Here is a 23,967-nt window from a genome sequence, read left to right on the forward strand (position 1 = left end):
ATGCGTTATTTTTAATGTTTGTATTTTGTTGAAGTGAGCTATTTTCTCGTTTCTTTCCTTTCCTTTTTAACTTTTTTTCGTTTTCTCTTTGCTGCGTGCCAAATGTACTGTATTCTCAAAAGGATGTGAAGGTGTATTTTAATTTTTTGGAAACCTATTAAATAATGACAATGTCAAAAATGAAATTCCATTTTGCCTCGGTGTCAATTTACCCATTTGTATTATAAGGTGATATTTTCTAGACATTTAGAAATTTCTATTCGTTAAGGTATATCATATTCCTGACCATGCACCCGGGTGTAAAGCCTAATTCATTACATACAGTGTCTGACGTGGTTGTCCACGTCAGACACTGTTGAGTGCTATCTTTAATCCCTACTCACACATTCATATACACAGGTACAATAATCTGCCTGAGGTCAAGTCATGTCAAAGTGGCAATTATCATGTACTTGCGGGTGCATATCCAGTTGCACACCGACTACAGTATACAAAGCACTGAGCTAGTTGTTGTCCTCGTTTCTCTGTAACAAACAAGTTACCATGTAACCTAACATGCAAATAGTTCAATATAGTATATGACCGAGGCATTCCTAGTACTGTAGAGGCGAAAATAGCCTCTACACACCGAAGCATACATGCGCTCATGTGCACACACGCGCACGCACTCACACACACACACACACACACAGATATACTGCACTGTAGGCCGGTGCCTAAGGTCTGCTAAGACTGTTTCCGAAACATGAAATCCATACATCATACAACACACCTACATACATACCAGTGACGCACATGGGCTGTTTCAACTGTCAGCATTCAGCATTGCAGCATGCTTCATCCAAGTTAACAGGCAGTGTATTCTAATTCCATACCTCCCATGAGGACATCACTGCAGGTGGCTGAAATCAGAGGTCTGACTCCATTATGTTTAGAGGACCAACTCCCCCAAAGTTCCCCCGTTGAGTCCCTGCCTAGTCTGTAGAGCTTTCTGCAGTCAAGCAAGGATTTCACATCAACATTCCAAGTTATGGTGCAAGATCTTTGACAATTGTAGCCAATTGTGCAACATTTGTGGGTGCATAATAAATAAATAGGTCATGAATGAATCCTGAAAAGAGTCATTTAAGGTGCTGCTGTTGGGGTGATGCTGTTCACAGTGTTGACATGGTGTTATTAGGATGTACAAGCTGGCTGCTTGGCTGTTTTCAGGTGGTTGTTCAGTTTTACAACTTGGTTGATGGTGATAGAACGTGTTGCATGATGCTAGACCTGTCACGAATCATGATCAGAGTCAGAGGTGTAGGACCCAAGTGCAGGACTAGGGCTGAGCTCACACCTTTAATGCAATTCTCGTGCTCGTTGGATCAATGCTGTGTAGTATCATGGCCGTCCCTCCCTAGATGCATCCATTTCCCACAAGGCTTTGCGGGAAGTGGGCGGTGCGCTAGAGCGGAATGCGGAAAACAACAGACCCACGTTTATCTGCGTGTAGTTTTTGGTGAAGTTGTGCTGGTAGCAGCGGCGTCAACTTTGGGAGTGCCTGAGGGCTTGGGCACCCACTGAAAAAATAATACGCCAAATGGCACCCACTGAGATTAAGGCTGAATATCCCCTCCCCCTGGTCATTTAGTCACGTAATCAAGGGCTGAAGATCCCCTCCCCTGGTCATTTTGTCACGTAGGCACACACCTTTAGGTGGAGGGTGCTTGGGCCACTGGGGGGGTGGGCGAACAGGTATTCATTCAAATGCTAATAAGGTGGCTTTTGTTCTGCTGCCAGGTAGATAGTATAAATGTTGCATTGCAGTACAGTAGGCTTTATTTCCATTTGACTACTATGATGAAGCCACCTCCAGCCAAGAAGAGATTCGTCCAGTCCATGCTACAATTCGGCGCCGCCGCCGCCGCCAAGACCCCGCTCCCAGTGCCCGCCGCCGACAACGTAGCTGCCGAGGTGGACAGCACTGTCAGCGCCAACACAACGGCTCTTTTAAGAGCTAATAATTCTAAAGGTGTCGTCAGCAGCCAGCAGCCAGCAGTCCGGGGGCGCAAATATCAACCCATCTGGAAAGAGACATTTACCTGGATCACGTACAACTCTACTAAAGACAGAGTGTTTTGTAGCCTTTGCTCTAAAGCTGTGGAGCTGGGTGCTCCACTACCATCGACATCAGCACGCGAACAAGATACATTGAACGCGTTTACACGCGAAGGGTTTTCCTCCTGGCATGTGGCGTGCATCGAGCTGCTGCCCTAGCCGTCAATAGCGTCAATAAAGGCGTGAATGTGGTGTCGACAATGTCGGTTGGTAAAGCAAAGCAAATGGCTGAAGCAAGAGAGGCTTTGCTGGCGATCTTAACCACTATCCAGGTGCTGTGTGAACATGGACTGGGCATTAGAGGACACGAGGATGAGAATTCGAACTTTTGTGCCTTCCTATGCGTCCGTGGGAAGGATATTTATGCTGAAATGTTGAAACAAGATGCTGAAACAATTTAATGTGTTTGTTGTGAACTGAAAGCGCACTGTGTTCATTAGCAAACTGTAAATAAAGTACCAAACAAAACAAACAAACCCGTTTTATCATTGATCATGCTGAAATGTTGAAACAAGATGCTGAAACAATGTAATGTGTTCGTTATATATGATATATATGATAAATGGAGCCTAACGTTACACGGTGTAACGTTAGGCTCCATTTATCATATATTTTGCTTACCATCCACACCTAGGTGGTGACCAATACGGCGATATGTGGAGTCGCATTGTACACTGTCATAATAAAACGGATGGCTTTTTACATACAGAATGGGGCACTGGCTTGCTAAATGAATCAAACTTTCTTCGAAAGACGTCATCCTCTTCTGAACAAGCCAACACACAGAATCAGTGCCTTTAAATCTGGTACTGATTGTAGAAATGACTGGAGACAGCCGTGCGTCATTTCATCATCATCATCATCAGAACCTTCATTTAAGCGTGGAGTACAATTTAGGGGCAGGCCCTCATTTTCAATGTAGCCGAAATACAAAACACAAAATCAACAAGTGTAATGCTTAATTGGGTCGTCCACTCACAGTTAACAGCCTGAGTTTGATAGAAATATTTATTAACAGTTTGCAGAATTACAGTACATTTCAAGCACAATCAATCAATCAAAACAATATACATTAAATACAGCAATATAAAATATATGAAATGGAAAACAGAAAGTATTCAAAACTGAAATAACTATAATAGATAGATGAGAATTAATTAAAACAGTTACATTGTTGAACAAAAGTGCTAGAAATCACGGACTGAGATGGCTTATTTGAGGTCTCCAAGTTGCGCACGGGTGACACTCTGTCACTCTCCAGTCGGACTTTTCTGCGGGACTCAGGAGACTACAACTAAACTCCGCCCATTGGGATACAAAACAGCCCTTCTCTCCTATTGGTTGGTGGTTAACCCCACCCTCTGTGTTGTGTGGATGTTGCGCCTACAAGCTGTTGTATGGCTTTCGGCTGTGTTTCGACTGCCCCCCCTCCCCCTCATACAACACAATGTTGTGTCAAACCACGTGACTCCCATTGGAAATGCATTGGGCGGCCATGATACTACACAGCATTGATCCAACGAGCACGAGAATTGCATTAAAGGTGTGAGCTCAGCCTTAAGGCAGAGGATGAGGCAGACACCGGGCAGATCGAATGCAAGGGAGTTTATTAACTAAAAAAACAGGAACAAGGGCAGGAACACGAGGAGACATGGAAATAAACAAGAACTAAGCGAAAAACCAGGAGCTAACTAAAAGGTGACTTACATTAACGATCGAACAAGGAACTAAAAACACAAGGGCATACTTATAGACAAGGACTAACTAGACACAGGTGAACAACTGCCAAATCAACACAGGGATTGGCTGGGGGACTAAGAGGACACAGGTGGAAAACAAAGACTAATCACAAGGCGGCAGGTACAGAACTACAGGGGCAAACAGGAAGGCACAAAACAAGACTACAAAATAAAGGTACACAGGTAAAAGGTGAAACTCTTAACTGCAACTAAGAAACAGGGAAAAACACAACACTTCAAAATCACAGGAAAACACCAACTCAAAACAAAGGAACACATGGAAAATACAACAGGGATACAGAACACAGACACGGACCGTGACAAGACCAGCTCAGTGACTGCATGCCAATTGGCAATTGAAACAGGGAGATGTGACGACCAACAGAAAATATTCATTGTGTCCACTCCCTTGCAGAGTGGACACTACCTCCAATTTACACAACTGGATGACAATTCTAAACTCTGCAGGATAGGCCAGGCAAACATGACATCCTGTTACCCAATATGTTGATAAATACCAGAACATTATGGACACTGACTAACCAAGACATTGATCACTCAATGTCTCTGCATGGTCACTCAAGACATTCAAACATCTTTGACCGCACGTGCACACACACACACACACACACACACACACACACACACACACACACACACACACACACACGTACGCACGTGCACACACACACACACACACACACACACACACACACACACACACACACACACACACACACACACACACACACACACACACACACACACACACACACACACACACACACACACACACACACACACACACACACACACACACACACACACACACACACACACGTACGCATACACACCTCCGTTGTTGTCTACAGGGCAGGAGTATATAATCAGTCTGTGGTCTGGCCACAGACTGACTCACTGTAACAACCTGTAATAAAGGCTCTATTTCTGCACAGATACAGAGATCTCCATATATGGGCACAAAAGGAACACAGACAGACTGGTACAACAGGAACAAAGCTCCCGACACTATGACTCGGACATATTGGTCAGATTGGCCCAGCAACGTAAGTGCGAGGGCCTTATAGTGCCCAAACCTCTAGTTATTGTAAATTCACAACTTGCGTTTTCTTATAGTTCATCTCTTAATGGTAGACTAATTGATTTTTGAGGTGCATTGTCTTTAATGATTCATCATTATTCATTCATCTTATCAATCATAACCACAAGGTGTCACCTAATTGGTATTAACCCGAGAACACTAAAAATCATTTTTGTCACACCATCACTAAACTCAGGTATATTTTATCCAATGTAAATTTATTCCATAAAAAATATTTCTCATCAAAATATATTGAAGTACAGCATTATGATTTTTCACAAAAAAACCCAAAAGTAGTAACCTCTCCTTTGGTCCACCCATTCCTGGGACATGTGAGAATGGTCCAGTGAAAAAAAGAAAGAAAGAAAAAAAAGCCCATTGTGGGTAGGGTGACCAGAAGTCCCCTTTGCGCACCGTGAGACAGTCTCATTTCCAAGACTTTTTAGGCGTCCCACAAATTGAGACCCTGTCCCACATTGTGAATGCCAGGCACAAGTGACTGTTCAAAATGCCCTATTAATTAGTCCCCTAGTTGGATTCAGTTGTAAATCTCTCTCTTTGCTGCAAGATGTGGTTTAAGGATGTTAAAATAACATGAGAAATATCCCCATAGGCTAGAGTATCAAGTCAGCCATACCACCCATGGCCAGAATTACATTTAAAAATCACACCCATGTGAAGTGAGGGGCGCTAATATATTAAAGTCTAACTCATGTTGATTAGGTGATGTAATGGTGATGTAAAACAAACGGTGCAAACACAAACATTAAACGACATTAACAATAAAGACAATATGACGTAAATGACACATGACGTAAATTTTCCCTTCATTGTAAATGCGTTTACAAAACAAACATTGAACAAACATTGAACTAAAGACAAACATTAAACCTGTGTATAGGAGGGGCAGGCGCCCCTCAAAAATAATGTGACATGCTAGAGGGATTTTGTGGTAACTTCACATCAAGAAAGGCACAAACTCAGTCTTTATGTCTTTGACGCTTTATATCAGATTTGCCGATCAAACAATACAGAAACCATGTGGGATTCAATATGGCTACTTTTCTCCATCACCCCTGGCAACCTGGAAGTGAACCCATTTAACATGACCATAGGAACCTGGCAAACTGCCAACAGCACCATCTCCTGTCATGATATAGTATAGGCTATAGGAAAACCATGGCATGACCATTATAGCAAGACCATACACTATACAGTATATAACAGATTTAATAACAAAATGATAGGCAATATTAGGCCTATGGTCGAATATGACGTAAGGCATTTAATAGAAACGTAAAAGTTGCTATTAAACCCTGTCCTCTCCCGTCCCACTTGTCCCACAAGCAATACCAATAACCTACTTCTGTCCCTCAAATGAACAGTTTGGATCTGGTCACCCTAAGGGATTTTTCTCTATCACTCAACAAACTCAACAAACCTACCTTCTATGATATCACTGAGCATCACAAAGGTATACTGAAATACCCACCTATAGCTCAGACATCAGCAACATTATGAAAATTACAAAAATATAATTGTCCGGGTGAAAATCAACCGTGTTTAGTGTTCTAGGGTTAATCACACAGACTCCTGATTGGCTGATCCTGACCCAAGTCTGTGTATTAAAGTAACTTTGTCAGACTGCTGTAATGCACGTGATGGTCATCTGTGACTGTTTCTGTCTTCTAAATAAAATGGTGCACTCCTGTACCGTGCAGGTTGGCGGTATGCCAACCTACAACTTATTTTTATTGATATTGATATCCCTTTTTGCCTACATACCCCTCTGAAGACATGTTATATGTGTGAAAGTATCACCTATCATAACAGTATCACAGCCACAGGCTTAGATGTTGTGTATATTCAGTGTTTTTGAATTCTAAAAACATTATTGTTGGCGTCCTCACAATGACAACAGAAGCTGGTGAAAGTGAGTGGCAGCATTATGGACATATTAGTAATAATCGCTGTGCAAAGGTTATTGACATAAAGTTGTTCATTTATTTATTTGAAATTTCTTTAGAGGATCAGCCTCTTGAGATGCATCATCTGGATTCTGATAGAGACAAAGAGGATAAGCCAAGCTCTCCACAGGTGCAATATAGGGGAGTTCATCGTTGTTCAATAAATTACTTTTCTATTTCACGAATGGGCTGTCAATGGCTATGGCTATGGCAACTTAGGTGCAGATAGCATACGGTATAGCAATAATAGCATCTAAGTTGCTTGGCTATAAGTGACCGGTAGCATTATGGACTTATATGCAGTTAAAGAACATGTTGACTAAACTTCCAGAGTTAAATTATAGGCCTACTGTGTGTGGGAACTGGGAAGCCTCAACCTGCAAGCCTGGGGGCCAGTAGCCTCGATCTAGTCTAGGGCAATGGTTCTCAAAGTGGTCCTTGAGAGGGTTCCAGCCTTCCAGGGGGACCCCCTGGAGCTAAATGGTTGGTTACTATAGCATCCAAATTGATCAGTTTAACCATTTTAACCCCATATAACCTACATCAACAAGCCCACAACCATTGCAATTTGCTGTGAACTTGTAGATCTACTATTTTCCCAAAATCTTGAAAATATTTGGAAAATTTAGAATATATATTTTTTAAAGATTTTGAACACAAATCTTGTATGGGGGCGGCTGGGCTGATGTCTTTTCAGATGATGGTCTCCGGGCAAATAACATAAATGCAGGGGTCCTTACTCCTTCCTTGCCATTTAAAAGTTTGAGAACCACAAACCACACCACTGCTAGGCTAGCAGTGTTATTTCTTTCAGAATATTTGAATTTAGTCTTTAGTCTTAGTCTTTTGAATAACACACCGGTAGTCCTATATTTAGTCTTCTGAAATAGTTTAGTCTTATATTATTATTATTATTAATTTTGTTTAGACAAAATTAACACTGCTCTATACAGTAGGGTAGGCCACACAGGTTGGCAAAAAGACAATTGCCACAAGCGGCTAGAAGATATCATACAGGGGGTGGGGTGGGGGGAGGCGGTCCCTGGTGACGGTTCCCACCAATCACGTTGCCGGTTTGAGTAGCGGCTGACAGCGGGGCAGCTGATCGCAGCAGGGCAGAGAGTGGAAGTGCGTCGGAGACGAGAGGTAACCCATAGGGGTAACCGACTGACGGGTCTGGCTGCATGCGGCTGCATGGGAGTTTCGTCCTTGCGCTTGCGACGCAACCGAGAAAACTATTGACAAGTGCAGAGCCACTGTGGAACGGGATGCGGGTCCGGCGATGCACTGTCTAGTACCGTAAAGAAGCAGCCTTCTGTGGACTTTGTCTTCGGGTAAATCGGGTGACAGGGCTGTACAATCCTCGGCAGTGTTCTGAGACTGTATAGCTCCGATCCCACAGATTATGGACCAAACCTGAGAGAAGGTTAATGACATAAAGTGTTATCTCTCTATTCTATTGTGTATTTGAATACCATGTTTTCAGTTTAGCGCACATTCTATTTTTATTTTATTTTATAGTTGTATTTAAAAAAAAAAAAAAAGGAAAGTCGGACTTGGACTTTCGGGGAATTTACACTGTCAAGAGAGGTTTGAAAGAGAAAAGGACATGACGGCGGACAAGGAGAAAAAGAGGTGAGACAAATTTATCTTGTATCTATCGTTGAAATGTTTAGGATATATCAAATTAATTTGTAAACTAACAGTGTGTGACTGTCTATTTTGAGATTATTCCCTGAAAATTGGCATAGTGATTCATTTCAACCTGTTGCTGCAGAGGGCACATCTCGCAGCGCTTGGACTCATTTGGCCTGTCTTTCTTTCTGAGTGATATATGGCCGTTTGTTTGTTTGATTGATTCATGACATTTACAAGAATGGTTCTCAACCTTTTCAGGCCGTGACCCCCCAAAAAAAATAATCATAATTGAACTCGGGACCTCGATCGCACCCTGACAATTTAACACATAACTTAATGCTGATATTGCTTGCAGTGTGGAAGATATTGGGACGAAACAACAATCCTTCTCCATGCAAGACCACTTGATTTAGCTTCCACAATAATGTAACATATATTTCATTAAGTATTTTCAAAAGCTCTGTGAAAGCTTCTTTATTTATCAGCACTGCTTTTGAGTGAATTGGGAATCATCTATCTATCTATCTATCTATCTATCTATGACAGCATTATAGATTTACTACTGTATATTGTAGGATATATACCTTGAAAGCAGTTAGACTGCTTTCCCATGAAACATCTGATCTGAGCTCTTCTCTGACTGATATTGTTTTAACACTAAACCCCCATAGTAAACTAATATTTAGTTGACCGGGGTCAGCTATGTACAGTATGTATACTTGACCCCATGCGTATATGTTGTGAGCTTGTAGAAGTAAAGCCATATCAATATACTGTATACTGCACACATTTTATTTGCCCTGAGAAATTAAACGTAACAAACACAGATGCTCTAATTCGCCCCATTTAATCTTCCCTTCATTTTATGTAGCCTAATTTATTTAATTTAAGACTATTACAGAACTTACAAAATCAGTTTCTACACATTTCAGAGATATTTGAACACTGCTCATAGTGTAGTCTGCCTATACTTCCCCTTTAAATAGGTGTTTCAGTTTATTGTCCGGTGTAGGAAACGTATTGTTGACCAGCAGCCGTGAAGTCATGATCTCTCTTCTGTGGCCTCATGGTTTCTAGTATCTAGTTTGTCCCACTCTGTCAAAAATGGCCCATCATGTCATTGACCAGCACGGTCAATGACATTGACCACTACACCAAGGCCAAGGCCACAGAGGTGATATATCCGATATGGGCATAATCACAATATTCTATATTATTGTGGGGATGGCTATTGGTGCTTTCACAAAATTAAATACAAAAATAATAATCATCATCCGTAATGTCTGTACAATGTGTTGTAAAGGCCAATAACAGTCAGGTAAGTCAGTCCTATAGGCTATTGACCTCTGTGGCCTTGGCCTTGGTGTAGTGGTCAGCACGGTTAATGACATGGGCCATGACTTCGCATCGCGGTGTGTTGTCACTGTTGTGAGATTTTTTATCTGCTGTTTTTGCTATAAAAGACTATTGGTGCTCTCACAAAATTACATAAATAATATAATAATCATCATCAGCGATGTCTATATAATCATGTGTTGTAAAGGCCAATAACAGTCAGGTAAGTTGATCAAAATCCTAGATGACATATCATGCAGTCTCATATGATCATCACAATCATAATATCGTATCGATATATTGCCCATCCCTAAACGAGAACACAGAAATCTGCCATCGGGAAATGGCCTCCAAGGAGAATGAGAGAGAGAGATCAAGACAGAGAGAGAGAAAGAGAGAGAGAGAGGATAAAGGCATTTCCTCTGGCTATGAAACTGAGTAGCAATCTTTCGGCGGAGAGTTATCGGCCATTTTAGGATGTTGCGTCCCTGTCAGGGTGCAGGATGAAAAGGCGCTCTGTGTGTGTGTGTGTGTGTGTGTGTGTGTGTGTGTGTGTGTGTGCGTGACTGTGTGTGTGTGTGTGCGTGTGCGTGTGTGTACACACACATTCATTTGTGGAAGAGTATACATGCACAATCATGCACATTTCTGTATTTGCATGTAGCTTGTGTGTGCATGTGCTTGTTTTGTTGTGTTGAGTGTTACTTGCAGGCTTGATTTATGCATTGCAGCATGTGCGTGCGTGTTTGTATTTCCTTTTGTGTCCGAGTGTAAAAGAGCCACTACAGTAAAGTCATCCGTTCTGCCGGGAAGTCTTAATTACCCTGATAAGTCGTGTGATTCACGGCTCCTGCCCTGGCTCGCACTGCTGTGTTTATTTGAGTCTCGATATTTCATCAGGGCTTCAAAGAGCCATGTGGTGTTATGAGAGGATCCAATTACCAAGAACTTTTATGTGTTCCTGTATTCAGTGTGAGGGGTCTGTATGCTGCGTTTCTAAAAACTACCTGTGTCTTATTAAAATGTGTTCCATAATCCCTACACAGTAAAACACTCACTTAATAATTATACTTTGAGAGCGTTGTATTCACTCTGCGTTACGAATAAATTAACAACAATTTCACTGATTCGGTGAGTCCCAAAAGTTTGTTCCTCTTGGTGGATGTCATGCTCAGTATACTGTACACTCAGTTTGTCAGATAACTTTTGCTGTGCAATGCATTCCCACAGCTGGGAATGCCCACAACAGAGTTGAGAGTGGCTGATTTTGATTGATTTTTTATTGAAGATTGACTTCTACTTCCTGGCCTGGTGGAGACCTGTGCTCCGAGGAGCAAACTTTTCTAGTTTTTGTTTTGTCTGTTTTTGTTTTTAAATCCATAACAGAGCAGAAAACAGATGCAGATTGGCCCGGCTGTGACCAGCCCAGTGTAGTTAAAAATGTGGTCTAGAAATCTGACATAGATTTTCTTCACTTCACATAGACATGGACACAAATAAACCTAGAATACAGACATGGGGAATTAATTAATTTATGACACAACAAACAAAAAGTGGAGAGAAACAGAAGGCTGTGTAAATGGACACAAAGAAAGCTCATGTTGACAGAAAAGAGCAGAGCTTTGGCCCTGTGTCGTCGCTCTGGACATGTCAGCTCAGCGTTTCACACTGACCAACAGCAGTCTACTACAGCTAGCTAGTCAGGGACCAGCTGGCACCAGGCCATTGTGTCTCTTTGTGTGTGCTAACCCCTGCCAACCCATGCCTGCAAACACTTACCCAATCACCACCACACTTACCGTATGCAAGCCTTTCAACCTGCCCTCCAAAGGACATCCAGTAGGAATAGAGACAGGGAGAATGAGAGAGACACATGGTCAGACACACATGGTCATACAGTAGGAATAGAGACGGGGAGAATGACAGAGACACACATGGTCAGAAAGGAGGACCCACATGTCTGTAAAACCCACTTATGGAGATGTAACTTTTCCCCCATGTTTTACAAATCTGAATGAAAATGAAACTAAATGATTGGACATCATAGGCTACAATGCACACAAGTCTTTTGTGACATTTTAGAATGATTACACAAAAACTAAGTTATCTATAAACTAACTATGTTATCTTCTAATGAATAGTTGTCATTACACCCAAGCATCCATGCCTTGGTTGTAACACACAAGTCGCCACAGTATCGTAAATCATGTTTTGGGGTGAGCTTTCGGCAGAACTGCCAATCAAAGTGACTGTACTTTGGCCAATCACAGCGCGTCTTTGCTGGGACTAATTGGCACATAACGGCTGTATTAACGCCACTGGTCTGTTTAGCATACCACGGCGGTTTGTGTGGGACAACCAAGGCATGGATGTGTGTGTATTGACAAACAATATAACATATTTTATCCACTCCCACCCTTGTGCAGACTCCTATAGCCTACTTCGTCTTTTTTACTCATTGTTTGATGCAGCACTACCAATAATTTAAGTTTGTTTTGATTTCTGACGTTACATTCTTGGTACTAAAGTTAATCATTATGGATATTCTGGTCCCAAGTACCCATTCATTTAGCCATCTATTACACAATATGTTCCAGCAGACTGGTCTAGAAGTGTCAGAAACAAGTAGTCATGGTTTACGACTTTATGTTATGTCAGGATAACGTACATACTTGACCTGCCAAATCATGGGAGGAGAAGGAATGTACTACTCACAAAGACTTTGCATATTGTAGCTGGGCAATATATATATTATACGGATATTGTGATATAAGAATATTTATTACATGGCTTGGTTGAATGCTTGATTCTCAGAATTCAGCAGTGTGTTATTTCTTGAAAACAGACCGCTCCGTTCTATAACGGACCGATGCATAATCAAACCCTTGGAGCACCTGCTGTGCCCCGCTTGATTTACTGCTGTTTCCAACATAACAGCCATGTAAACACACACACTTACAGCTAAACATTGATATCTGCCTAGGTGGTCATTGTCAGGAGATAATTCACAGACAGGGGGTTTATTATGTCCCGACAATGACCACCTAGGCAGATATTATCCCTTGTCTGGGAATTTGCTTAATGAAATATTCTTATATGGAAAAACAATACCTTGTCTTAGTGTGGTTTTACTTGAGCCGTATTTAATTAAAAAATATGGTTCGTGATGTGATGCGTTGTGAACTTGTAGACCTGCTATTGTTAGACCAAAGATAATTATATTATAGTCAAGAGAGAAGGGTGCTCCTAGGAGGCAATACAGAATAGATACAGTACATTTCCCAGCAGTGTGACTCCTCTTCAGTAGGTTTGGGCGTATGGTTTATTGTGACTAGTTCTCTAAGGAGCCAGGAGGCAGCAGGCGCCACAAACAGGGCCAGAGAGCTTTAAGTTACCAGGGAGGTGTGTTTGCACTGTAAACCCAGTCCTACTTGTTCCGAGGTTGGTGACTAAGGGAGATGTGTTTGGTCCGACGGACTAACAGTCCTACAGTCATGAGTCCGACACCCTACCCAAAACCCAACCCTAAACCTAACCTCACAGGAAGCCACAGGTTAGTTGTAACCTGCCACGGGTTAGTTTTAACCTGCCACGGGTTAGTTTTAACCTGCCGCGCCGCATGTTGGGAGCCATGGGTGAGTTTTAACCCGCAGCACGGGTTAGTTGTAACCGGCAGCGCATGTTGTCGAACTAATGCCTGTCGGACTTTAGTATGTTTAACCAGCGTATGCACCCCGGGAGACCTTTGCCATCAAGGCCTCCAGACTGAAAAAGAATACCAGAGGACCCCACGGTTAACTAGCCCACTAACCAGTTTTTATTCTCTTTTAATAACCAATTTCTAAGGATCATAAGGCCTTTTTATGCCCATAAAATAGAGTAAGCAAATGCCTCAGATTATTACTTAATCTGTGGCACTTGCTCAATTAATTAAAAAAGGGAAACGACATGTACAATCCCCAACCCGAAATTGGGCAGGTGCTGAGCGACGAACAGTAAGTAGAGAAATTATTATTATTAATAAACACTGAGGGTTTTGATGTGCTTTATTGCACCAAACCATAAATCGGCCTCAGGTTTTGATGGTTTCAAAGTAATATAGAAGGTCATCCACTGGTTATGAACTTGAAGACCTCTCACTGTGAGTGACACAGCATGGGGGAGAGGGGATGGTCTGGGAACGCTCGCTTTGCCTGCCTCTTTCCATTGTTGTTTTTATCTCATTCTTTCTCGCTCTCCAGACAGAGATGGAATACAGTAAATCCATTCCATAGATTGGAAATCCTTTAATCCTGAACGCAGTCAGTCATGCATGGATTAATCTTGGGATTAATCTTGTAACGTTATTGAACGATCGTAAAGTATGCAGCTGCAGGATGGCCATACTGATATTGGACACTATAGAGGGTATGCGCATGCATAAAGTGAGTGGCAAAGTGAGTGGCAACGTGAGTTTAATGTTGTTTAATGAAATCAGTAGGCGTGGATGATGTCACGCGCTGCCGCGCATACCCTCTATTGCATATTTTTCCCAATACCTGCTGCTACTATACCTTCTAGCGCCTGAATGTCCCCTGTGGGATCAATATAGTTCTATTCTATTCTACAGTAGTTGCTGTGTTAGGTCACAGATCTTCTTTAGGATCAAACGGCTTAAATACCTAACTTGAATCAACTTCAATTTTACTTTTCAAAATATGTACAGAGCATGCGTTTTACTTTTTACATCGAGTCCCCACACCCCTATTGCTACTCCTATTGCTACTCCATCCCGGCATCTGTTGATGTTCATTGTTATTTGTGCAAGGTACTGTATAATATTTCCTCTTCTCTCCCCTTCTTCAAGACTCTGTCTCCATGCCACTTCCTATTTCCTGTCCGCCAGCTCCCCTACGTCCCCTTCCTGTGCTACCGTAAAGGCATGGTCACACAGTCGCGGCAGAATGTCGCATCTGATCGCAAGCCGATGCGGCAGATGCCCCCATTTCCATCCATTTCTTTGTCATCTTCCGGGGCTTTGGGCAACTGGTGGGCAGTGCCAACAAAGGGCCGGTTTTCTGGATGTGTAGTTCCTTGACTACTGCTATGTTTAGAAGTGAGGACAGATGAATGCACATGAAAACATTATGCATGTGCAATATAAAATATGACTATGATGATCCAAATTATCTAGCAATATGAAAACATTGGAGCACCTTGACAAATATGAAAAGATAATTCGACACAAATAGCCGCGGCGCGTTGTGAGCTTGTAGATCGGCTATTTTTGGCAAATAGATTTGTTGTTGACAGAGAATAGACAGAGAATATAAGGTTTAAGTGCATGTGAATTACATCAATAATGACAAGTTCATATGATAGAAAGCTGCAATTTGTGACAATAAAGCACAGAGATGTTTTATTTTTGTAGCCTACGTTTGTATGTGAAATTGTAATAAATAAAATCACACCCGTGTGAAGTGACTCGTGAGGGGCGCTCTTATCATCATACATCATCATGACGTAACATGTCTCTTTTCCCCAACATTATGATGTAAAATTGTCCATTCATTGTCAATGGGAATTTAATGTTTGTGTAGGACAAAAATAACCCATTTGCTCAGACACATGACGTAAATTCTCCATTCATTGTCAATGGGAATTTAATGTTTGTGTAAGACGAAAATCTACACTAATAGCTGAATATAAAATGTTTACATTTATTGAAATATGAGCGCATGTGTCCGTTGGTTTTGGATTATTGAGGGGCCAAGCTGCCTTATTATGTTTTTCTTATCCTTCTGCTGCTAGTACAATTCAGCTCATATTCGGTAGACAAAGGTCAGAGGTAACCTATTGAGTGTTTTCAACAACGTTGTTCGGCATGTGTATCAAAGTTTTATTGCTGATGGTCAAAGGGTTCGTGAGCTATGTTCAAAGTTTGCATTTTCAATTGAGTGCTATAGCGCCAACCTTTGGCCAATCAATGGTGCACGGTTAAAGCCAGAACTGCACTAAGTGATGGCGGAATAAGGAGAAGCTAAAAAGATACAAAAATAAAGGGACCATAGGCCCTTTGGGCTTGGCCCCTTAATAGATAGTTTAACATGCTATCAACAAAGAAGGCAGGGAGTTGGCTGACAGATGACAGGTGCTGGTCGTGGGCCTCAGCCTTGGTTGTATGTACAAGCCATTCTGTAAACTGTTAAAGGCCAGAGGTTTCTTTTCTGTTTTGTACCCTTGTGTGCAGATAAACCATCCTGCAGCAACTGTGTTTGGTGGCTGATTTGCATCCATGTTGATTTCCTTCTTTAAATGGTAAAATGGTAGCACTTTTATCCAACGCGCTCTAGATTACATTCACCCATTCACACACACATTCATACAGTACACAGACGGCGGAGGAAACCATGCAAGGCACCAACCTGCTCATCGGGACAAATTAGGGGTCTAGAGCCTTGCTCAAGGACACCTCAGGGTTCCCATATGCCCTATCTACGGGCACTCTACCCCTGAATGCCCTATCTACCGGCCACTCTACCCCTGAACCACTGCCGTCCCTCTTTAGCAAGGTTGCTCATGGTGCCCTAGCCTGCCCTAGTGTGATTTCTGGTCTCTAGGAGCGGGTGCCGGCAAAAACACGGCGGTGGGTTCTATTGGTTCACCTATCTGATTTTAGAATGGGTTTCCCCAGGCTACTATTTTTAATAATAATAGCCTAATGGTGATAACTAATGCAATGGCACGGGGCCATTAGTTATGTAAAGACTTGGACACATCAGGGTCTGCCTAGCTGATGTCTGTCTGTCTGTCTCTGTGTCTGTGTCTGTCTGTGTCTGTGTCTGTGTGTCTGTCTGTCTCTGTGTCTGTCTGTGTCTGTGTCTGTGTGTCTGTCTGTCTGTCTCTGTCTCTGTCTCTGTCTGTCTCTGTCTCTGTGTCTGTGTCTGTGTCTGTCTGTCTCTGTCTCTGTGTCTGTCTGTCTGTCTGTGTCTGTGTCTGTCTGTCTCTGTCTCTGTGTCTGTCTGTCTGTGTCTGTCTGTGTCTGTCTGTGTCTGTCTGTCTCTGTGTCTGTCTGTGTCTGTCTGTCTCTGTGTGTCTGTCTGTCTGTGTCTCTGTCTGTGTCTGTGTCTCTGTCTGTCTGTCTGTCTGTCTGTCTGTCTGTCTGTCTGTCTGTCTGTCTGTCTGTCTGTCTGTCTGTCTGTCTGTCTGTCTGTCTGTCTGTCTGTCGGTCACTCTCTTGCTCACTCTGTCTCTGTCATTCTGTGTTTCTGTTTGTAATGCGGGGCTATATTTAGGGATTATGAAGGAATACAATTTTGAATAGGAACATGAGTGGTCTTTCAGAAATTAACTATGGCCAGTTTGTCTCTCTCATGTTGCCTATAGCTGCATTGTACTTCTCTCCATCCTATGCTTCTCTTCCACTTAGCGAGTGTATCTCTGCTATTTATCCCTATGATTTGGGTTTGTTTGTTTGTGTGTGTGTGTGTGTGTGTGTGTGTGTGTGTGTGTGTGTGTGACTGTGTGTGTGACTGTGACTGTGTGTGTGTGTGTGTGTGTGTGTGTGTGTGTGTGTGTGTGTGTGTGTGTGTACGTGTGTGTGTGTGTGTGTGCGCGCATGTGCATATAGGCACATACTGTACTTCTCTTTCACTGCCTATCAGAAACATCAGCAATCTCCTGCATCTCCCTTCCCCTGATTGAGCTGTGGTCGCTGCTCCAGTCTAGGACGGTTGTTTGTTGGGCTGTTTGTGAGTGTGTGTGTGTGTGTGTGTCTGTGTGTTTCTGTGTCTGTGTGTGCATGCGTGCGTCTGTGCGTATGTGCGTGTTTCCAGAACTCGATGTTCCTCAGGATCATAGATTAGCCAGCACTGTATTGTTGCTCCATGTTTGTGTTACGCCAGGCGCCACAACTACAGGAAGACTCACTGTAAGCAAGGAAAGGTGTGTGTGTGTGTGTGTGTGTGTGTGTGTGTACTGCATAGCCTGGATCTTTTTTTGACAATCTTTCTAGTGGAAAATAACATATTTCAAGTTCAAAGGGTCACATGATTTATGTAGAACAGTGATGAATGATGATGAATATGCAACTAATTCAATTAGGACAGTTGATCCTCTCGTTATTTAGGTATTCTTTTCTTTTTCAATCCTGACACAATGTTAATTAATTAATAAATACATTAATTTAAGTGTTTACTTACTGTAAGCATGTCAATAATTCATTTTGGTTTTTCCGTTTCCGGGTCACGACTGAGTAGACGTGTGCTGCTAAGCTAACGCTCCCACGCACTTCAAATATACCTTTAAAAACCTCACCGTTGCATTAAACTTCGCTAAAGTGCATCGGTTATATCCTCTACGCTATCTTGCTTCGTTTCATCCGAAAAAGTCGACCTAAAAATGTCCAGAAGGGGAAACAAGAAGACCGACTCGGCGCCACCGGCACCGACACCACAGGCAGCTCCCGTGGACATGGACATGGCCACTATCGCCAAACTGATCGAGGAACTCAAAACTACCCTCACCGTTGAATTTAAGACATCTATCTCATCCCTGGAAGCCAAGCTGGACAACATTCACATCACGCTTTCTGACCATGGACAGCGTTTGACTTCGCTAGAAGACGGCGCAAATACATACAGCGACAGAGTGGATGAGCTTGATGCTAGGTGTACGGCTATGGAGGAATCCTACGCTAAAATGAAGACAAAAATGATTGACACCGAGTCACGTGGCCGACGAAACAACATAAGATTAATCGGGCTGGCTGAATCAATTGAAGGAGATCAGCCCAATTCATTTTTCTCTCAGCTGCTGGTCGAGGTCCTGGGCAAAGAATTGCTTCCTACACCACCCGAGCTTGATATTGTTCACAGGGCCTTGACCGCTAAGCCAGCCCCAGGATCCAAGCCTCGAGCGGTAATAGCTCGCTTCCACCACTACAGGGTAAAGGAGATGATCGTTCGGGAAGCTCGGAAGAGAAGGGGGCAGCTAACCTACCAAGGGAAACCTCTAAGAATATTCGATGACCTGCCCCAAGAAATTGTGGAGGAGCGATTAATGTATCGGGACGTAATGTCAGCCTTGTACCTACAGGGCCTCAGGCCATCGCTTCTCTACCCATCTCGGCTCTTTATCGTTACTAAAGACGAGAAAAAACATCTTAAATCTCCGAAAGAGGCCGCAGACTTCCTGAAGAAGTTTCAGAAGGACAAGGAGCCTTCAGTTCCACCACCCGAACGAGATAAGAGACGGTAGTGGGCTATGTCTGTCCATGCGACTAACGTTTTGCTAACCAGTATATGCTAACATTCTAATCTAGATGCTATGCATCCATCTCCTTTTTGTAGAAGCCCTTTTCCTACTTATTTCTTCGCTTTAATGATGATACTCAATGTTAAAACATAACGCTTAGACCTATCCGTTCTTATTACTACTGATCTGCCCGTTTCTAAGTCTCTGATTCCATGATGTTTGTTTGTTTGATCGTTATGCTGTCGCGCTGAGTGTTGTTTTCTTTATTTATTTTATTTCATGAAGGGTTTGTGGAGAATACTGTGTTAGGGAGTGCTCAAATGCTACTTCACTTATCGATGTGTGTTGGTCATTGTTGAGCCTTGATGGCGCATTTTGTTTTGTTTACAAGTAGTAATGTTCAACCGTCACTTATATTGGGTGGTTTTTCAGTGAGTGGCCCCCCCTCCTCTTTGGTCCGTTGGAGTAAACACTGAACACTGAACCTTGAACTGTGAACTGCTTCTGACATCTTAACGATTTTAGGGGCAATAGCGCCCTCTTTGGTCTGGTGGTCACTTACTCTGACAGGACTGATTCACAGACAGTATTATTTTTCTCCGTTGAGGTATGCCACACTTGAAACTATGACATTGTCACATATGTCATTGATGTTGAAACGCCACAAGAACTGTATTTCATACCAATACTTGACCACTTATTTTATTACTTTCAATATTAGAGCTGTGATGGTTGGTGATGACACTGATTATTTCCATTGTTGATATTACTACACAAGCGGATGTTTGTATGCACTTGGATATTTACATTAACCTATATTTATATTTATATACCATTTTATTTGTTTTATTCATCTTTCTATTTACTTGACACCATTTCACCATCTACATTTTCTAGAGGCACTATATTTGTGGGGGGGTGGCTGTAAGCTGTCTGCTCTGTTGGGACTTGGTTGGGACCACTATCGGGGCGTCCGGGTGGTGCAGGTTAAAGTTCCTGCCCACCACCATGGAGCTTAGCCTTCATGGTGCATACGGCTTGGCCGGGCGCTCCAACGAACACAATTGGCCGTGTTCGCGGGTGGGAAGCTGAATGGGGAGGGCTCATCTTTGTCGCTGCATTGATGATCCCCACAAGCGGTCAGGGCGCCTGTTCAGGGGAGGGAGGAGGTGGGGGGGATAGCGTGTACCTCCACATGAGTTACGCCCCCCTAGTGAGACCTTTCACTGTCGGGTGTAAAGAAGATGTTGGCTTGATGGCCCGGGTATCGGAGGAGACCCGAGGCTTTCTTCACCCTCCCAATGACTGATTGTGGGGGTTAGCAGAGATGGAGTACTTGTAGAGAGGCTGGGGAATTGGGAATTGGCTATACTAAATTGGGACTAGAAGGGGAGAAAATGTTTTTCTTTTATCTTGAAGGGGCATGTTTTGCACTAACAGTCTTTTCATTATGTCTGCCCACGATCTCTGTGATTTATACAGTACGTTTGTTTACCTCAGTCACTGATACTAAAATCTGATATTTTATTTTTATTTTTTCTATGAACCTGTGACCACCCATACTGTTATAAAAAGGAAATAAAAAGATTTTGAAAAGAAAAGAAAAGAATAATTCATTTTGAATTACCATCTAATATTAACTGCAGGAACTGCGAGAATGGTAATAGCCTAACGGTTATTTTGATCAATACTGACATCACAAATATTTAACACGATTACCCATTGTTTTTGGAACATCATGCGTTCATTGAACTTAAAATATAACAAATAAACTAAATGAGCTTTGCATTGCGAGCTTGTGGATCTGTTATTTTTGGCAATTGTTCCCCCCAGAATAGGGATGCAAGGGTTCCAGTTAAAGTAATAAGTAATAATATAGTGTTTTAGAGTAACTTTGACAACATGGTACTTAGAATGTTTATCTTGAAATGCCTGCATGTACAAATCAAAGACACAGCCCACCTCCCGAATCAGGACCTCCTTGTGACTGGTGTCAACAAAAACAACATCAGGCGTATTTAGGGTAGGGATGCACGATTAATCGGTAGCATAATCGGAATTGGCCATATCGGCTATAAAAATGTCATATCGGTATCGGAACGGTCTCAAAATAACACAGATTATTGAATCGGTTTTCACCAGCAAAATAAATAAAAAATTCTACATTTAATTTGTGTACTCATCTCATTCAGTAGTCATTCAGTTGTGAAAACAGACACTTGGAAAAGAGTATATGCTATTTATTGAATGATTGAATACTTTATTAACAGGCTTTGGGCCAATAGCCCTATAGGGCCTAGGCTTGTTTTCATTGTGGTCCTCTGTATAATATCGGAATCGGTCAGAATCGGTATCGGCAGATATGACCCTGCAAATAATCGGAGATCGGATATCGGTCATAATTTAATAATCGTGCACCCCTAATTTAGGATGCTAGCAAAGACATCACATCCACAACTAAACCAATCTGGTAACACTCTTATACATTATACATTTCTGAATGGGATTTATTTTTGAACTCCATAGGTCAACAATATGGCCGTATACACATTTTTGTATGCACTACATCCAAGATTATAGGTGTTGTTCAGAATCATGATGGTTTATACAGAGTGGTGTGGATGTCGGGATACCAGATTGACAGATTGTAATTGGTTGGTAATACAATCAATGTAAAAGCAATGGTCTTGCTTTGATGGTGAATTTTAAAACATCCTCCCCAATAACAGCATTTTTGTACATCGCATATGAAACAGAGTGATCAGCTAAATCAACACAGGCCAATTTTCCCTGCAGTCGAAGTCCATGCCAATGTTGTTTGGCCACAGTCTGTTTCGTACTAAGCAGAACCCTTCTAGCTGTTTGTTCCTGTAGTCTAATGTCCCCTCCCTGCATGGTGGGTCAGAGTAGCCTCCACCCCACACACACACACACACACACACACACACACACACACACACACACCCTCAGGGTTGGTAGGTCTGTAGCCGTGACACCTGCTCTGGTGAGGGGGCTGTTTCTCGTACGCACCTCTCTGCTTGTTATCACAGTAACCATTCACATATAGACAGACATCAGGGATGTGTGTGTGTGTGCTATGTCTTTCAGTGTGTTTAGTCAAGAGAAACATTTTTATTCTTGCGTGCTGATGACCACTGGATTTCACTACATACCCAACAGTCAGTCGCTCTAGTCAGACAATAAATGTGTGTGAGGGTTTGGCAGTAATATCACATTGTTTGATGTTACACCTGTATTAATGGTCATTCGCAAGCCTTAAATAAGAGGAGAGGTTATTTATTGATAAATCTATGGATACGAGTATATACTCACGGCTGTGTGAATTGTTGTCAAACTGTGAGTGTGAACCGAACCTGCGAGAATAGATATAATATATGTGTGTGTGTGTGTGTCCGTGCGTGCGTGCAACTATATGCGTGTGTGCGTGTGATTGCTTACGTGAGTGCCTGCCTGTTCTGCTTCACAGTGCAGAGCCCAGAGGCTTCATTCAGAAGCTCTTGACAGACAGCGAGAGAGAGAGAGAGAGAGAGAGAGAGAGAGAGAGAAAGGGAGAGAGAGAGAGAGAGAGAGAGAGAGAGACAGGGAGAGAGAGAGAGAGAAAGGGAGAAAGGGAGAGAGACAGTGTGGAGAATTAAGAGGTGAGTGAACATGAGGAGAAACAAGCCAGTAGCTGTCCATCATCCTGTCACACAGCTCCGTTGGCTGCATGACTGTAAGCCAGGCATGATCCTACATAAAGATCCGGTTAAACTGATATGTTTCATTAGAAAAGTGATTTTCATTAACCCATTTTGACCTGAGATCAGATTAAAAAAATGTCTTCTACATCCTGTGTCATGGTCTGCAGGTGTTAAGGACCCAAGTGCAGGAAACTCAAACAAAGGCAGGACAAGAAGATCACATAAACTTGACTTTACTTGGGAAAAGACATAGGATAACAGAAGTACATACACTGAACATAAAACCTGACACTAACTTAAGATCCAGCACTGAACAAACACAAGGCAGAGTTTAAATAGTCACTGGAGCTCATCACCCAACCTGGCTCAGCTGGTCCCCACAGGTGATGGCACTCAGGGCAATCAGAGTTAGAGGAGCATGGCTTGGGAGAGACAGGAAAATCATGGACAAACGGAGGGGCTCAGGACGTGACCATGACATCCTGACAGTTTTCTGAAAAAGCTATGTTTCTATGTCAGTCGTTCTTCGATTTTTCAAAAATAGCAGACCTACAAGCTCGTAGCGTGCGCTATGAGCTTGTAGACCTGCTATTTTTCAATAGCTAAAGCATAACATAATGCTAACACCAAAAGGGGTTCCCGCCCAAAATGGGTTTTTAAATGAAGTTTCACAACTATGACATTTCTATAAACATTTGCAGTTGCAGTTTCCCTTTATGCAATTGTGAAATATCACAAAACGTTCATTTTGTTGAATGTTTATTTATTTTTATTTATTTTTGGGAAATCCTCTTCATAAAGAAATAATCATAAATAAGTTGATTAATAATCACGATTACTGTATTAAGCAAAAAGAAGATTGTCATTTTAGCTGTAATCATGCAGCTCCACTTAAGGTAATTTCAACATTATGTTCATATAATTGGTCCTCACTAATGGTAGTAATGCTCAGAATTTGGTTCCATCTATGTGTACTCACTCTCAGAGGTGGGTTCAGAAATCATGACCTCATTGATGGGGATTCCAAGTTAATTGAAACAACAGCCTTTCTCTTCCTGGAAATTCAGAATCCTTAAATAGAAGCCATTGTTCTTGTAACCATGTTATTATTTTGGGTTAATAAGAGTCATTGGAAATGTTTTGTTATTTGA

The 23,967-nt window shown here is 42.2% G+C and overlaps 1 protein-coding gene across 1 annotated transcript in view; it reads left to right on the top strand.

Annotated features, from left to right (window-relative positions):
• Positions 1-8,037: 8,037 nt before the first annotated feature.
• The window catches only part of epas1b (endothelial PAS domain protein 1b), a 58,825-nt gene continuing 42,895 nt past the window's right edge, over positions 8,038-23,967 (top strand). Inside the window, exon 1 of the mRNA XM_079511736.1 lies at positions 8,038-8,543. Coding sequence (XP_079367862.1) covers positions 8,518-8,543 — 26 coding nt within the window. The 5' untranslated portion in view covers positions 8,038-8,517. The remainder of the gene's footprint in view (positions 8,544-23,967) is intronic.

This window comes from Electrona antarctica (assembly GCF_951216825.1).
Source record: "Electrona antarctica genome assembly, chromosome: 10".
Taxonomy (NCBI): domain Eukaryota; kingdom Metazoa; phylum Chordata; class Actinopteri; order Myctophiformes; family Myctophidae; genus Electrona; species Electrona antarctica.